Source organism: Hemicordylus capensis, chromosome 8 (assembly GCF_027244095.1).
Source record: "Hemicordylus capensis ecotype Gifberg chromosome 8, rHemCap1.1.pri, whole genome shotgun sequence".
NCBI lineage: Eukaryota > Metazoa > Chordata > Lepidosauria > Squamata > Cordylidae > Hemicordylus > Hemicordylus capensis.
In genome coordinates this window covers 5670778-5689171 of record NC_069664.1, presented here as the reverse complement: position 1 = coordinate 5689171, position 18394 = coordinate 5670778, and the positions used below count along the sequence as shown (strand labels likewise).

The window sequence follows — 18394 nt, the reverse complement described above, 5'->3', positions numbered from 1 at the left end:
CATGCCCCCTCTCCTGCTGTTACTCCCCTGCAACTGGTATTCAGAGGCATCCTGCCTCTGAGGCTGGAGGTGGCCTCTAGCCCTCAGACTAGTAGCCATTGATAGACCTCTCCTCCATGAAGTTATCCAAACTACAATTCCCATCAACCCCAGACACAGTGGCCAAAAACCATTGTGGTTGGGGGCGATGGGGATTGTTGTCCTGCAACATCTGGACTCAAGGTTTCGATTCCCTAAAAGTGATGGATGCCCATGGGTAATATTTGATGATCTGGGGGTCTGTAGATGCAAAAAGCACTCTGCTCTAGAATCTTAAAGTAATTTAAGCCTGCAGGTCTAATATTTAAAAAGCAGCAGAAACCAGAAACCTTTTCTTGTTGTCATTCCTCCTAGATGTTCACCTTGCCTTGTTAGGATGTGGATACGGTGCATTCTTCTGTGTCTGCCTCTCTTCTGGACCTGCTTCAATCACCCACAGTTTTGCTACTCCAGATAACGAAGGAGTGTGTGTTTGCCATCTTACCACAGTGGCAATGATTCATGCTTCACTGTGTGGCCACTTCTATCACTTCCCCTGCCCTCAAAACTATTAAACTGACATCAACAGAAACTGAAACTCACACTGAAAACATGACCAATTAACTGTGGAAAGCTGGGTTAAGTTTATTGCTGCAAAAATAGCAGTCTTGGGCATAAACATTCAACGGCCAGACAGAGCCCATTTCTTCAAAAGCAGCCAATGAAGCAAGCCAGTGAATGTCACTATTTTTCCAAACCGGGGCAACTTTGGCAAAAAACTTTCAAGGAAAGAACAATTTCCCACTGTGCTGCCTTCCCCACAGTACTGTACTTTTCTCAGGGCTGGAAGGGCCCTTTAAGAGAGATGGTGCCCTCTCTAGAACTCAGACTCAGAGTCAAGCATTTCCATGTACACCAGGGATGCTCATCTTCAGCCTTTCTACAGATGTTGGCCTACAACTCCCATAATCCCTGGCTATTGGCCACTGTGGCTGGGGATTATGGGAACTGTAGTCCAAAAACAGCTGGGGAGCCAACGTTGAGCAGGCCTGGTGTACATCTTCCAAGGTGGTGCAGAAGCTCAAGAGAGCTCAGTTTCCTTTAAAGCTTTGGCAGAAGCTTCACACAGGCCCCATAAATAATTTGTCAGGGGGCTGATGGGGGGTCACGACTGATCTCTGGACCTTACAATAAAGAACACTGAGGTAGAGACCTAGGAAAGTTGATGCCGCAATAAACCTGTTAGTCGTTAAAATGCCTTGTGGGTTTCTGCAGAATAACTAATGATCCTGCCAACTCCTAATCCGTCTATTGTTGAAAACTTCCTGAAACCTGCCGAACTTTCTTGAATGTGTGTGATGCTCTTAGAACATTGCAGAAATAAACCTCCTATCCTTTCCCCTTCTTTCTTTACAGGGTAGCTCTTTAAACCGCCACAGGTCCATAGTTGGCCTAAAGGTTTAGGGGGGCACCCTAAAAGTAGGTGGACAGTTTATCCAGCTCCCATTGGTCCAAAGTACAAGCAACATTCAGTTATTTATTTAAAAATTATTTGTTTGCAGTGGTGACCTAAAAAAAAAAGCAGGGGGAGACACAGAAGGGGCAAAGTGCATTTTTGGGTGGATGAGCTTTAAAGTGCATTTCCAAAGTGCATTTTTGGGTTGGGCAAAGTGCATTTTTGCAGCGGAGTAACAGCAGGAGAGTGGGCACGCCCTCAACTCCTGCCTGTGGCTTCCAGTGGCATCTGGTGGGCCACTGTGCGAAACAGGATGTTGGACTAGATGGGCCTTGGGCCTGATCCAGCAGGGCTGTTCTTATGTTCTTATGAGCTGTGTCTCACATATTAGATTTTTACTCAGTTCAGTTCAGGTTATTACAATCTTTGATCAGATAAACAGATTTCAGCTCAGACCCAGATTAAAAACACACATGTTACGAGTAAATATTGATACATATAGAAGCTATTACAGGGCTCTGTGGTTGCCTGGAGTTGACCCCAACTCGAGGACACACTTTACCTTTAAAATAAGATAAGATGAAACAACATAAAGGCCTAAATTAGCCATTTCTAACACATCTTGTGCAGATCTTAATTGCAGCCGTACAGAGATTTCTAAAACAGGAATGGGGGCAGGTGGGGGCAAAGTATTTGTCTGGGCGTGGGTGCTTGCCCCCTTCACCCACCTCTTGAGCCACTCTTTGTAAAAAGTTAAGGGGGGAAAGAACATTTTAGGGGAGGCAGGCCTGTCCTACTCGGCCCCCAGTCTATAGGTCTGAACTACTGTGTTAGAAAAAGAAAGAAAAAAGAGTCAGCTTTTATTTACCCCAGAGAAGAACTTGACACAGAATTAACTCATTCTTGTGGGCTTCTGCCTTGTAAGGAGCCGTCCCATCGGTCACCGTGCATGTGACAACCGGCAACGCAAAGTTCTACCTGTTGTGGCAGTGTTGCAACTTGGAACTTCCTCATGCAGGAGCAAGAATAAAGTCGACGGCCTCATTCTTTGCTTCTCGCAGACGGAGTGAAGACGGCTGGCACTCACGTCCTCGCATCAAGAGCCCCTCGGCCAGCCCCCCCACCCAAAATGATCAGAGCACTCTTTGTTACTGTGAGCGTAGCCTTTGTCCTGCATCAAGGTAAGGGTCTTTTGTTTCTTGGATGACCTCACTCAGTACCTGTGTGTGCAGCACCTGAGCCCTTCCTATAGCTCTTGTGAGACTTTTAATGATTAACAGGTACATAAGAATGTCAGTTTCAAGAGCCAGTTCAGAGGTTCTCATTCATATGACTCAACCAATGCCTTTCCTAATATTTTACCTTTTGGAACATGTTAAATCTGGCACTGGAAGCCTTGGAATGTCAAGTGAAATGAAAACATTAAAATATCTTGGCTACAATGTGAACAGTTGGGGATCAGGGCTGGGTTATGAAGAAGCACTATTTCAATTGACATTCCATTTTAAGATGGAGATATGGATGTGCAAACCGGTTCGGATCTATGATAGCAAATGAGATTTTCAATGAGACACAATGAATCCACTCTAATATGCTATCATAGAATCCACACTCAATACCTCAGAAACAAGAGAACCCTGTACCCCATGGGTTAGAAACCCATGGGGGTGGTTGGCACCCTATGTGCACTACACCACCACTCTCTCTGGGCCACCCCAGCACCCCGCAAGTGCACTTATGGGGCTGCTGAAAGCTCCATTATAACTTATTATGAGGAAAAACCTTAAAGACGCGTAAACTTCAACAATTAACCAAAAACCAGCCATCTGCCCAATTCCTTTCAAATAATTCAGGTAGCTTCCTTGCCCACCCTAGGAACTACCACCCACCACACTCCACTCTATGACACCCCTTTCCCCCCGACGTGAAGCTATACATTTGCTGCAATCCTAATTATTCTCTATGAGGAATTCAAAAATAATTTTACAATTCACCAATAATCAGAGGATGGGTACTCCACAACAAGGAATAATGGCCTGGTTCTAGTCCCATTATATCCTATGAGAAAAAAATAAAAATAATTTTCAAAAATTCATAAAAAATCGTACGAGTGTCCGATTGCTTTGGGGTTTGGGTGACAGGTACCCCTGGGTGCCGGCTACCACCAAACCAATTTTCAGGTGTCCAAACTAATCTGAACTGGTCCGAACCAGTTCGGATCCGAACCGAACCAGGGGGTGGTTCGGACGAAACCAAAACCGAACCACCCCCTCCTGGTTTGGACCCGGTTCGGATTCAAACCGAACCGGGTGAACCAGTTTTGTGCACATCCCTAGATGGAGAGAATGGAGCAAATAAATGTCATGGAATCAGCTGGCATAAATACTGACATGGCTTGAGAATTACTATTCATACTGAATATGAAAGCTCTTTGACTGCTCTTCTAGAAACTATGCCACCGTTTACTTTTTTGCAGTGTAAAATTTTCAGACATATGCCAGGAGAAAATATATGCGATTTTTCATTAACTATTTGGTAGACTATTTGCTATTTTTATCCTATTTTCTCTTTAGGGAAGTCAAAGAAATATCTATGACACCATCCCCATTTAACTCTCACAACAACCCTGTGAGATAGATTAGACTGGGCCAATCTAATCTAAGATTGGGGCCAATCTTAGTGATTGGCCCAAAGTCCCACAATAAGCTTCAGAGCTGGCTGAGGAGAGATTTGAACCGAGGTCCTAGTCCAGCACTCTAACCCCTATGCTCCACTGGTCTTTATGGATGTGCACAAAACAGATTTAGCATTTCATTTTGAGTTCAAAACAAAATGCAAAAGGGCAGAAATGTTTCGATGAAACAGCAATCGAACTGGTTGTTTCAAAGGAACAAACTCAAAACAGCCAAACTTGAAACACCCCATTGTTCCCCATGGGTAGCTCCTAGGGGCACCAGAGTAGGTTGTGTGATAGGGCATGATGGGTGCTACCTACCACCCAACCAACAACAGAAATGGACAAGTGGGCAAGGATCCTATAGGGATTTTGGGGAAAGGTTAATAATTTGTATAAAAATTGCCTATTTCTTTTGGGTAGTAGGTAGCACTCATCATGCCCTACCAACAATGGGAACAAATTCGAGTTTTGAGTTTCCTCATTGTTCCCTATGCACTTGAGTACACACACAAGTTTTGCATTGCAAATGCAAATTTGCACTGCAACCCTGCCTTGAAAAAGAAAAACGCTGTAGAAGGACACAGTAAAAAGGAATCTGTCTCCCTCCAAGACAGAACACACATTTCAAACACAGTCCAAAAATGGCCAAAAAAAAGAATCATTGATCCAGAATCCACTTCCAGCTACAGTGCCTGCGCTGCAGTAACAACACTGGCATAAATTGCTTTCTCATACACAATTAGGACTTCTTGCTTCCTAGAATTGCAAGAGCTGCCACAGCAGCACCCTTACTTAGCAACAAGCATAGTTAAACTCAGCCACATTTTGACTGAGTACACCTTGCAATGCAGATTGCAGAGCAGACACACAAGTTAGTCTCAAGGCCAGACATGGAGCTCATCACAGCAAACACAAAGAAATATTACACACACACACACACACACAGCTGCCACTGTCCATTTCTTGCCACAACACAATCTCACAAACAAAGAAAACTATAACTCAAGGAAGGCAACCACCCAAGTTCTGCCTTTGTCAAAGTGAGATCCAGTAAAACCAGGTAGTTATATCAGCAATAGCACAGCATATTATATTCAGTTTTGAGAAAAGAAAACCGCAGAATCAAACTTTCCTTCCTCCTCTCCTGATGTATCCTCTTCAAGAAAGGCACATTATAAGGGCTCTCTCTGCCTCCCAATCCCTTTGAATTCATTTTGAAATACCCTCCTTTTTTGTTCCCCCTCCCCCCTTCCTCCCAGCCAATGGGGGCACATTTGCCCATGACAACACTTGATTTGTATGATAACAAGCCAAACAAGAAGCAAGGAGATTGCAAGCCAAATGGAAGCCATGAAAGAAAACCAATCAGCAAGGAAAAACAATACTCCAAAATGGTGCTCGAAATGTCAAAATGTTTCATTCAAAATGGTGTTGTTTCATTCCTAGCTCAAAACAAGTCCTTTATTTAGAGGATGTTTTTTCAAGCTCAAAACACTCAAAACGGTCCGTTTTTAGTCGAAACGTTTCAATGTCGAAATCTTCCACATATCCCTACTGGCTTTCCATTGAAGGCAGGGATTTTTAAAGGGACATGCAGAACTGCACAATGGCGTGTGAGTGTAATCCATGTGCACAATGTCACCACTACAACAAACACTTATCCATTTTCCTTGTCTGTGGACACATACTTGGTTGCCTAGTGTCACATGCTATAACATTTAGAAGCCTGCACTGAGTGGGAGAATATTCTCAGAGCTGGGAATTGGACAGCACTATTGCAGAGCAGTGTGATATTCATTGGTGAAGATTATGTGGGGAGTTGAAGTGGAGTCTGAGGTTCACGTCTTTGACAAGGGGAGGAGAAATGGATGCATTTGATCAGGGTCTGGGTTATAGAGAAGCCTGGACAACTCCCTTGACTTTTCTCATGGCTGTCAGTCACTTTTTACATCATCTAACATAATGCAAATTTTGCATGACTTAATTTTTTGAACTGCCCAAATGCCTTTGAACTGCATATTTTGTGTCCGATGTACATTTGATTTTTAAAGCCCTGACTGAAGGACATTTTTTCATTGAGGAAATGTGTCTGTAATCTTCTTAACCGCGTTTCTTTAAAACTTAGATCTGTTCAGTTTGGAAGCATACAGTATGTGCATACATGAGATTAATATTTCCAAAAAAACACCCCAGTCCCAAACACAGTTCTGTAAAACTAAGGCTTTAAAACAACATAGTGAACTTACAGATAAGCAAAAGATGCTGAAAGCCCACTGATTACCTCTTTGGCAGGGAAGCAGGTGAGGGAACACAACTAGCCCCCACCTCCTTTAAAAAGCAGATTAGCAGGGATCTGACTTAAAAAACACACATCTCACCTCAACTTATGCACACAGTTCCTCTCCCAGGTAGGACTATGCAAGTGTATTCTTGCTTCCACGCACTTATAGCCACTTGATGGATCAGGGCAACGGAGAACAGATTCTGAGGAGGTGCATTTACAATTCAATGCAATACAGTTCATCTACAGATGCATTACATTCTCCTCAGAATTAAATTCCATGTGTAGCCTTCTCTAGGGTTGCCCAAGGGCACTGGCACCTCTTCCAAATGGAACTGGGACCACCCCATCTCTGGCTGTTTTTAAGTGACTCTTGAAAATGCATCAATTTTATCAGGCATTTAGTTTATAAGGTTTTGTTGTTGGTTATTTTAATTTGCTTATTTATTTATTTATTTATTTATTTATTTATTTATTTATTTATTTTAATTTTATTTCTTACATTTATATCCCACTCTTCCTCTGAGGAGGAGTACATGTTATTTTAAGGCTTTAATTGTTTTATGTTAATTTGTAAACCGCCCAGCATTTTTATGTGGGGTGGTATACTGCCCAGAGACGTGAGTTTTGGGTGCTGTAGCAATTTGTTAAATAAATAAAAATATAAATGCAATTAAATAAAGGTGATAGATCTCTAAATAAATAATTTAGATCATCTAAATAAATAACTGACCATTAAGAACATCAGGATGGGTCCGTCTTTGGGTGCCACCGTTTCATCTGGTGATGACCTAGGATCGCACCTTCTCAATCACCCCTAAGTGGTGGAACACGATCTTCATGGATATGAGGGGATTATCTTCCTTGGAGGCCTTCAGGAGAGCCTTAGACCCAATCAATCATCTTTATTACGGTCAAAGACCAGCACAGGATATAGTACAGATACAATGAAATAAAAATCATTAAAATTATTATAAACCAGATAGATACACCTAAAATGCTGTGAATCCATAGCTATAATTAGCCTATAAAATTATGATTATGATTATTATGATTGTGATTATGATTATATTATGATTAGTGAAATACAACTCTAAAAGCTGTGGAATGATTAATAAAATAAGATACAGCAGGGTAATCCTAGAAGCTGTAGGGAGATTAATAGAGAAGAGATAAAACAAGGGTAAGTATACAAATATCTTTAAAAGTAGGGCACCTAAAAATATAAAATAGCTTTAGACCCTTCTTTTTAGCCTGGCTTTTAATGATAGCTAGCTTTAATTTTAATTTTAATCTGCTTTTAAATTGTGTTTTTTGTTTGTTTGAATTGTTATGTGTTCTTGATTTGTATTTAAACTGCCCTGAGCCACTCTAGGAAGGGCAGTATATAAATCAAATGAATGAATGAATGAATGAATTCATTGGGACCTGCACCCAGGAAAAATGTGGTTAGGATTTGCAACCTTAGGGATTCTGTTTAAGGGCACAATCTACCCATCAATTTGCATGAACAAGCCCATGCTGTTCTGCCACCTGCATTGCATCTCTTGCAAAGGGACTCTGTGTATTTCCTTCCTCAATTAGAATAAAGCAATGCAGGAAGCCAAGTAGGGATAATCCCCACAGTTTCGTGCAAAGATCTTGCTTCGTGAAAGATGGTTACCATTTAACAAAACCAAACCCGACCCAAGTGTCGCTGCTTGCACATCCATATCTGCTGTAAGCATTTGACATGGTCCACAGAACAAAAGGGAAGGATTTTAGTTTCCTACCAAAAAAATCTAGTAATTTGCATTTTAGACTCCCCACCTTAGTGTTTTACATATATGATCTCACAAACTTTATCTATTTTATTTTCATTATTTTTACATTTATATCCTGCTCTTCCTCCAAGGAGACCAGAGTAGTATGCATGGTTATATTTAACCTCACAACAACCCTGTGAAGTAGGTTAGGCTGGGAGAGAAGTAATTGGCCCAGAGCTACCCAGTGGGTTTCATGGCTGAAGCAGGATTTGAACTCGGGTCTTCTCAGTCCTAGTCCAACACTTTTCTTTTCCCCCTCATCTCGACAAGGCGTAGCATAACATCACATGTGATGGTGTGTTTCCGTGACCCCATGACAGCCAATTGTGTGAAGCACGTGTGCAATGAATTCACATCACACATGACGTTATGTTCCATGTTATGGGGAGATGGAATCACTAAGTGGTGGCAACTCCCTGTATTTCGCCGTCGGGTTCTGCTGCTCTCGGTGCCCTGCAGCAGCTAAAGCGTTGGCACACAGCGGGCATGTACATTTCAGAGATGCAGGAGGATGCCAGCTCTTTTAACGTCCCCGAATCACCTGAGAAAAGCAGCCCACACCTACTGCTCTGGAAATCAAGGACTGTATTAGTGGCTGGCATGTTCTGTTCTTCAGATTGCTGTTGAATAATGTACCTTCAGCAACAGCATTCCCAAAATAGGTTCTGCACACCCACACTGAGAAAGATCCATAACACACCCACTCACTCATACAACCTGACTTGGAATAAAGCCCAAGTGGAATCTGGCACTGGAGCATAGGTGAGGCCACTTACAAATGCTTCCTCCTACTGTACAATTATCCAACTCCTTTATGGAGCACAGTGTCTGGGAAGAACCAGACAGGAGAGCTGGTCTTATAGTAGCAAGCATGAATAGTCCCCTTTGCTAAGCAGGGTCTGCCCTGGTGTTCATTTGAATGGGAGACTACATATGTGAGCACTGTAAGATTTTCCGCTTAGGGGATGGGGACACTCTGGGAAGAGCATCTGCATGCTTGTGTGCAGAAGGTTCCAAGTTCCCTCCCTAGCATCTCCAGGGCTGAGAGAGACTCCTGCCTGCAATCTTGGAGAAGTTGCTGCCAGTTTGTGTGGACAATAGTGAGCTAGATGGACCAATGGTCTGACTCAGTATACGGCAGCTTTCTATGTTCCTAAGTAAGAACTGGTATGGAGGGTATGCTTGGAATGTGTTTGGAATGGCCTGTTGGATTAGAAAATCCCTCTGGAAGGAATGTAGTGAGATATGGGTTATCGAATTTGAGTGCCCATATGTTGTCGGAATACAAATCCCACCATCCCCACAATGGCCAAAGGGATTATGAGAGTTCTGGTCCAACAGCATCTAGGAAGCCAGATTTAAGAACCCCTGCATTAAGATATACTCAGCTACATGAGCCCTGCTAACCTGGCAAAGAGGCACCTTTTAATGTGGCGATTCTCTTTATTTAGCAGGGGGAGAGTAACTGGCACTTTCCACCCCCGGCACAGTACCTGGGGTCTGTTGCTGGTGTCTATCATTTCTTTTTAGTTTGTGAGCCCTTTGGGGACAGGGAGCCATCTTATTTATTTGTTATTTATTTGTGTAAACCGCCCTGAGCCATTTTTGGTAGGGTGGTATAGAAATTGAATGAATGAATGAATGAATGAATGAATGAATGAATAAATAGGCTGCCACTGAACCCAGGGATTGTTAATTGACCACTGCAAAACTGTTACAGTTATACCAAAAACATGTAGGTCAAATTTTTTTGGTTAGAGGTGGTGTAATTTGAGGATGGGGCTGTGACATAGAGAATCTGCTTTGCACGCAGAAGGTCCCAGGTTCAGTCCCTGGAAGCATCTCCCGGTAGGATAGACTCCTGCCTGAAACCTTGGAGAGCTGCTTCCAGTCAGAGTAGACACTAATGAGCTAGAAGAACCAATGGTCTGATCTGGTAGAAGGCAGCTTCCTATGTTCCTTTGAGAGGCCTAGGGAGCTCTATTAGATTTCTCAGCATCCTTAGAACATAAGAACATAAGAACAGCCCTGCTGCATTAGGCCTAAGGCCCATCTAGTCCAGCATTCTGTTTCCCAAAGTGGCCCACCAGATGCCTCTGTGGAGCCCACAGGCAAGAGGTGAGGGCATGGGCTCTCTCCTGCTGCTGCTCCCCTGCAACTAGTATTGAGAGGCATCATGCCTCTGAGGCTGGAGGTGTCCCACAGCCACCAGACTAGTAACCATTGATAGACCCGTCCACCATGAATTTGTCTAAGCACTTTTTAAAGCCATTTAAGCTGGTGGCCATCACCACAATCCATGGCAAAGAATCCATAGATTAATTAATTGTGTGCTGTGTGAAAATGTACTTCCTCTTGTCAGTCCTAAATTTCCCGGCCTTCAGTTTCATGGGGTGACCCCTGGTTCTAGTGCTGCGAGAGAGGGCGAAAAAGATCTCTCTGTCCACCCTCTCCACTCCATCCATAATTTTATACACCTCGATCATGTGTCTCCTTAGTCGCCTCTTTTCCAAAGTAAAGAGCCCTAGATGCTGTAGTCCCGCCTCATAAGGAAGGTGCTCCAGGCCCTTGATCATCTTGGTTGCCCTCTTCTGCACCTTTTCCCAGTTCTTTCCAAAATTTCAATTTGCACAGCTCCTTGGGAGTAGCCAAGAAAGGCTTTAAGATCAATTTAAGTTGATAATGCTGTCATAGTCTCACTTGCCTGGCAAAAGGGTTCACGATTAGCATGAAACTTGACAAGAAGATTGACTCCACCAGGCAACAGGCAGCAGGTATATCTTGACCTATTCCTGCAGGTTACAGATTACGATCTACACACACAGTGAGTAATGGAAGTGTGTTGTGGTGCCATTGTTATGCTGCATACCTATGTGCTGAGCAGTCATGGGGCTGCTTCAGCCCCCTAATTAGCTTCCTATTATTCAAGCCGCAGTGTAAGTTCACAGCCAATCCCTCTGCAGTGAAAGGAAATGGCAACAAATTACTCACTACTAGCGTTTCATAGCCTCAGGCTGGTGTTATGTCTAGGGTGCTGGAAATATTCAGGTGGTTCCCGGAGTAAGACATTAATGGATGAACTGTTTACCTGTCAGGCAAGTTCATGCATGAACTATGCAGAAAAGAAAAATAGGGATGTGCACAAAACCGGTTCGCCTGGTTTGGTTCAGATCCAAACTGGGTCTGAACCAGGAGGAGGTGGTTCGGTTTTGGTTTTGTTCGAACCACCCCCTGGTTCGGTTCAGATCCGAACTTGTTTGAACCAGTCTGGACTGGTTTAGACATCCAGAAATTGGTAGAATGGTAGCTGGCACCCAGGGGTACCTGTCACCCAAACCCCAAAGCAATCGGACACTCGTATGATTTTTTATGAATTTTTGAAAATTATTTTTTCTCTCATAGGATATAATGGGACTAGAACCAGGCCATTATTCCTTATTGTGGAGCACCCATGGGTGCCAACAACCATGCAAACCCTGAAGGAATCAGTCACTCCTATGATTTTTTTTATGAATATTTGAACTATTTTTAATTATTTTTCTTTAATTATTTTCCCGAACCAGTCCATATCCCCTATTATGGAGCACCTAGGGGCACAAAAGTGGGGTGGGTGGTAGACTGTCAGGGGTGCCTACCACCCAAAAAATCCCAAGGCAATTGGACACTGATTATTGGTGAATTGTTAAAGTATTTTTGAATTCCTCATAGAGAATAATTAGGATTGCAGCAAATGGATAGCTTCACGTCGCAGGGAAAGGGGTGTCGTAGATTGGAGTGTGGTGGGTGGTAGTTCCTAGGGTGGGGAAGGAAGCTATCAGAATTATTTGAAAGGAATTGGGCAAAGGGGTGATTATTAAGGGATTTTTCAAGTTTACGTGTCTAAGGCTTTTCTCCATAAAGAAGCATGGAGGTGTCAGCAAATGTATAGCTTCACGTCAGGGGCAAAGGGGTGGCCTAGAGCAGTGTGGGGTTGGTGGTAGTGCTGGGTAGGGGCAAGGAAGCTACCTGAATTTTTTTCAAAGGAATTGGACAGAGGGCTGATTTTTGGTTAATTGTTGAAGTTTACGCGTCTTTAAGGTTTTTCCTCATAATAAGTTATAATGGAGCTTTCAGCAGCCCCATAAGTGCACTTGCGGGGTGCTGGGGTGGCCCAGAGCGAGTGGTGGTGTAGTGCACATAGGGTGCCAACCACCCCCATGGGTTTCTAACCCATGGGGTACAGGGTTCTCTTGTTTCTGAGGTATAGGATTCTATGATAGCAAATGAGATTTTCAATGAGACACCATGAATCCACTCTAATATGCTATCACAGAATCCACACTCAATACCACCCTAGTTTGCATTTGGATGGGTGGCCACCTGCGAGCACTGATTCCCCTCAGGTGACTATCATTCTCCTAAGAAGGTACCTCTATACCAATGATTCTCAATGCTGGGTCCCCAGATGTTATTGGACTTCAACTCCCATAATCCCCAACCAAAGGCCACTGCAGCTGGGGATTATGGGAGCTGAAGTCCAATAACATCGGGGGACCCAACATTGAGAATCCCTGGCTGTAGATAATATTGAGCTAGATGGACCAAGGACTCCATAGAAGGCAGCTTCCTTTTTTCCTAGATTATTCCTTTGGATATCTTAATCGTGAGAATGGGCCTAGCATCTTGTAAGTAAATTAGTTAAGCTAGACTGGGTGACTCTGGGCCATTCATGTATCTCTCATCCTAACCTACTTCACAAGGTTGTTGTGAGGATAAACATAACCATGTACACCTTTCTGGGCTCCTTGGAGGATGAGCGGGATATAAATTTTTTTTTAAATCCCCTTTAGGGGATGGGGCTGCTCTGGGAAGAGTATCTACATGTTTACATGCAGAAGCTTCTAACTTCCTTCCCTGGCATCTCCAAGATAAGGCTGAGGGAGACTCCTGCCTGCAACCTTGGAGAAGCTGCTGCCAGTCTGTGAAGACAATACTGAGCGAGATGGACCAAGGGTCTGACTCATTATAAGGCTCCTATGTTCCTAGATTATTCCTTTGGATTTCTTTTCCACAGGGTCCGTTTGCAGAAAAAGCTGGAGGGAGGATGTTGTGCTTTTAAACCAGGGGACTGCCAAGAAAAGCAACATAATGTTTAGATATAACAATTGCAAAAGATACTTGCATTGCTCAACATTTATTTTGTGACCACATTGTAAAAGGCACTTTGCTGCAGGTCATAAAAGTGAGCCATCCTCTGCCAAGAAGACTTCAAATTTACACTTAATGGGCCGTGCATGAATCGAGAAAGAGATCAGGTGTTGAAAATTAGGGATGTGCACAAATAGACTTTTTTGATTCAATTTGTACCCAAATTGAATAACCCCCGATTTGCTTTGGGTCTGAATCTGGCCAGCTAGCACAGGGGCGATTTGTTTTGTCCACAAATCTCCCAAAACAGGTAGATTCAGGTACAAATCATTTTGTACCCAAATCGATTTGCACAGACAGCAGGCGCAGGCAGTGATTTTCTCAGCAGCAGGAAAGGGGTAGGGAAAAAAAATTCTCTTCTCTTTTCCTCAGGAAAGCAGGAACAAAAAGCAGAGAATCTACTCTAGGCAGCATACAGGCAAGGCAAAGCAAAGCTCCTCTGGCTGTCTCTCTCTCTCTCTCTCTCTCTCTCTCTCTTTTCTCCCACAAGGCAGAAAGGCAGAGTGGTACTCCTTGAGTGCCTCCTTGAGTACGTTTGAAAATCCCTCCTTTGAACTCCTCCACTCTTGTCCCTTCTTTGACCCTTCCCCTAGCCAATACAGGGTCAGTCACCCCTGTCAACACAAGATTTGAATGGAAATGAGCCAATCTGGAACTAGGGGAGAATTGCCAGCCAATTGTTGCACACTCTAAGTCACCAATCTGAAGCTTGTGAGGGCGGGGTAATATTTTTAAAAATTCCTGATGCAAAATGGAGACATCAAGAGAGATCACCACAAAATGGAGGTCTGAATCTACAAGTTTTTGAGGTCCGGGCTTCCTTCAGTTGTATTCATTCTCCGAAACTGACGTAAGTGTTAAGACCTGGAGGTACTGGAACAGCATGTCTTTCTCTAGTACCATTAAATGACTTGCATCATCCACAATTTACAAAACCTTTTAAAAAATAATTTAGGATGATGTTCTATTGTGGCACATATAATTGGCTCCAACCACTTACCTGTCACTGTTTTACATCTGAGTAAACTGCCATAGGCTTGAAATGTACAACTTTCCCCCCTCTTTCACAGGCTTCATTCCAACTGCCAATCTGTATCCTTCAGTCTCCATCAAGGGTGGGTGTTAGCAGCCAGCAGCCCGCAGATATGAAAAACCATTAAACCAACATTTTCAGCAAGCAAACTTTGCACAAGTCTTGGGTGAACGTCAATGTGTAATTATTCATTTCAGTAGAACATAGAAGTCATGCTGGATTGCTAATTGATTGGCAATTAAATTAGGCATGGTAGTGTCTGGAAAATGTGGAGCTACATATCAAAGCAAATAATACTCTTCCCCCCCCTTCTCCTCATGAAGAGAGCTCAACAAATGCTCTGCCTCAGGCAAAGGATTATGAAGTGGTGTATCTGCGGAAAATTCATTCACTGCACAAAAGAGATGTGGGAGGAAGCCAGAACCCCCATCGAAAGGTAAGACGGGCTACTTTTTCCTCTCTTGCAGCGTCAAGGTGCACATAGGGCCTGATTTTTATAAATCACTGACTTCCAAAGATTTCCCATCAGGCCTTTGGGCCACCACCAAGAGGACTGTGTACCTATAAACAGAGGTTCTTTGCCAAACTCTCTGTGATGTAGTTGTTTCCTGAGTGTGAAATTAGGTGCAGGGTTCAGGTGCCAGCTTGAAAGGATTAATTTCATATTGTTCCCAAGGCTGCTCAGGTTCCAACTCCAGTCTTGAATAGATCTAGGCTGCAGCCCTAGGCGGCTGGATCGGCCACCCACACGACTGCCAGTTCTGTCATGGAGCTGGTGGGGGCAGCGGGGATTGGGGGCCAAACAGCCCCTGGAAGTTCAAGGATGCCCCAAGTGAGCGTGTGGGGCATCCCAGAGAGACTCCCATGGCCGGGAGGTTTGTTTCAGCCTCCCGGCAGGGGAATCCCCATGTGTTACCACGGTGCGGAGCCGCGCCGCAGCAATACATGATCAAAAAGACAGGGTCAGTGGAGCACTTGCTCCGCTGACCTTGTCTAAGGGGAGGGGTAAGTTAGTGGGTTACTCACTTTGGAGAAACCGGGCTCACCTGCAATCCTGGTGGTTCTCACATTCTGCCAAAATCAGGCTAGGCTCCCTTAGCCCGATTTTGGCCGATCGCAAGAATAGCCTCAGGGTCTTTTCTGCGGTGGCCCCTTAACTTTGGAACACCCTCCCAGAAGACCTCCGCCATGCTCTCTCTCTTGCTCTCTCAGGGTCTTTAAGAAATTCTTGAAGACCCATCTATTTAAAGGGGTGTTTTAACATTTTAGTTGTAACTATATCTGGTGGGTTTTAACTTTTAACATTTGAACGTAATTTGAAATTTTGATTTTAACTGAAACTTGTTTGGGTTTCTGTTTTATTAGTTTTATACTTTTTTTTGCTGGTGGGCTTCCCCCCTCCTCCCCGCATATGCAATCAATAATGACTCATCCACCCTCTTACACTTTCAATATAGGCCAAATATGAAGATGCTGTACAGTATGAAATCAAAGTGAATGGAAAGAAGGTGGTTCTTCATCTAGAAAAAAACCAGTAAGTCAGACCACTGGTTCTGTCATGTTTGCTATCAAGATATATAGAAAATGGTTCAGCTCATTCATGTGTTAATTTCCCCTTGCCTCAGTTGTTATGTGGTCATTGGGAAGCATCAGTCAGAGATAAATTAGACATTGTGAGAGACACTGAGATGAAGCCCATCCATTTTTGTTTTTACTTGCTTTCCTTTAACAATGAGTATAAATAATATGTGATATGACGTCATTGTACTTTGTGTCTGCTGGACTCCTCTTGCATCCTTGATTGATAGGGGGTGGGGAGCAGTGAGTGTTCCCTGTAACAGGGCATCCAAGATCCCAGCATCACCAGCGGTAATGAACTTTGGCTGGGGATACTGGGAGAAATGTTGTCCCTTTATACCTCACACTATAGCAATGGTATTGACACAGGTCAAAAGAGCAACTCACTTTTTAAAAACCTATTTCTTTTTCTTTCTTTTTTTGTTTAAAACAAACAAAAGCAATAATGGAAACAATATAGCATATAACACTAGTGTATAAATTCAGCACTATTAATTACTAACAAAATTCAGCACTATTAATATTAAAAAGAGAACACACAATATCAATACCATAAATATTTCACATAATGAACATCATCTTTAACTGTCCTGGCCTAGTATAAATGGACTTAGAATTGTCAATAAAACTGAGAAAAGCATTCCACCTTAAACTAACTTATTTTACACTCAGAAATGGAAATTGATCACCCTGAAAGATGGTTTAATTCGTAATGATCATTTGTTCTGTATTAAGGTTCCCTTCTTTTTTAACCATCCTCTTATTCCTGGTGGTCTTCTTTATTTCCAGTTAGTGACCATTTTAAATTTTGCTAAATATTAATAATAACACCGTTAATTCATTCTGCAAATCTGAAGCTTAATTTTCAGTCTTCAGTCATTAACTAGAACTATATCCAGTGTATATGGCACTTCCTATATATATAATAGAAAGACCCTTTGACAAAATGGGCAGATGTGAGGGCAAGACCACCATACAGTATATTAAAATATTTAACTGTCCCACCACAGTTTATCCAACATAGGGATTTGAAGACATCCCTATGTCCTTTTGGTCTCTGTGGGACAGTAATAATACCTTTCTGTACTATTGTGACCTTACTGTAGAAGAACACTGTTTTTAAGAGATTCATGCATATATCTAGTCATTCACACTTGATGTTCAACACACATACAGTCTGTGTACAATGTATGTACATAAAAACCTTATTTTCCAACAGTCCTCTGGAAATATTGTTACATTGCAACATAATTCCATGGAAATTATGTGAAATGAAAATGGCAACCTGAAGCCACCTTGAAGAGAGGTGCTGAAACCCACTCCTGCGCCAAAGAAAAAAATCCCTCTGAAAAAAAGTAGCCTTCTGGGAAGTCAATTTCAGGACAAATTTTGTCCACTGCTTTGGGGGTTGACGTGTGTCACCACACGCCGCAGTGAAACACGAGCACAAAAAGGGAGCTATCACTCCATTAACCCCATTTAAGGAGAGGGGGGTTTATCATGGCTAGCTACCAGGAGCCATGCAGCTCCCGTTGCAGCCCATGATTGGCCCAAAGCGGGCTGGGCTCCTTTAGCCCACTTTTGGGCGATCGTGGGAATAGCTTCATTAACTTGGTTTTTCTCTCTCTCATTTTGCTCCTCACTCTCCTTTGAGAGCTAAAATGCCCCTCACTCTCCTTTGATGTCCTTACTCTGTTGCTAAAAATAGACAGAATGTCATTGGGAAAATATGGCTGTCATCTTGTTATGCAATTATCTTTGGCACAGCTCCATTTCCAGCTTGAATAACAAACCGATTGCATTCTTTCCAGGGATCTTTTTTCCAGTGAGTACACCGAGACCCAATACTCCCACGAAGGCAGAGAAATCACAACAAGCCCTCAGATGACGGTAATGTTTTGAGCATCTTCATCAAAGGGGTGTGACCATGTAGGGAGTATTGTAGGTTGTCTCTCAAACCAGAAGGCTTTCTGACAGGTAGAATAGTTCAATGTTGTCATTTAGCCAAAAAGACAGTGAGGTCATTCACACAATCAAAAACTGATTCTATTCTATTCTATTCTATTCTATTCTATTCTATTCTATTCTACTTCTCCATCTCTGGCTGCCTTCAAAAAAGCACTGGACACACAACAGTTTTCTCAGGCCTTTTCCTAAAATGGTTGGTGTGTGTGTTTGTGTGAAAACAATTTTTTAAATGTATGATTTTAAAATTGTTTTTGAGTGTTATGTATTGTTTTAAGTTGTGTACACTGACTTGAGATTTAGGTTAGGTGGCTTACAAATACAATCAATCAATCAATCAATCAATCACCCACAGCCACAGTAACCAATAGTCAAGAGGACCAAAGTTGTGCAG

The 18394-nt window shown here is 42.9% G+C and overlaps 1 protein-coding gene across 1 annotated transcript in view; it reads left to right on the top strand.

Annotated features, from left to right (window-relative positions):
* The first annotated feature begins 2589 nt into the window (after window positions 1-2589).
* Window positions 2590-18394, top strand: part of LOC128333811 (zinc metalloproteinase-disintegrin-like NaMP) — a 54721-nt gene continuing 38916 nt past the window's right edge. The window contains exons 1-4 of the mRNA XM_053269822.1: window positions 2590-2655; window positions 14781-14893; window positions 15915-15991; window positions 17847-17925. Of these exons, the coding sequence (XP_053125797.1) occupies window positions 2604-2655; window positions 14781-14893; window positions 15915-15991; window positions 17847-17925 (321 nt within the window). The 5' untranslated portion in view covers window positions 2590-2603. The remainder of the gene's footprint in view (window positions 2656-14780; window positions 14894-15914; window positions 15992-17846; window positions 17926-18394) is intronic.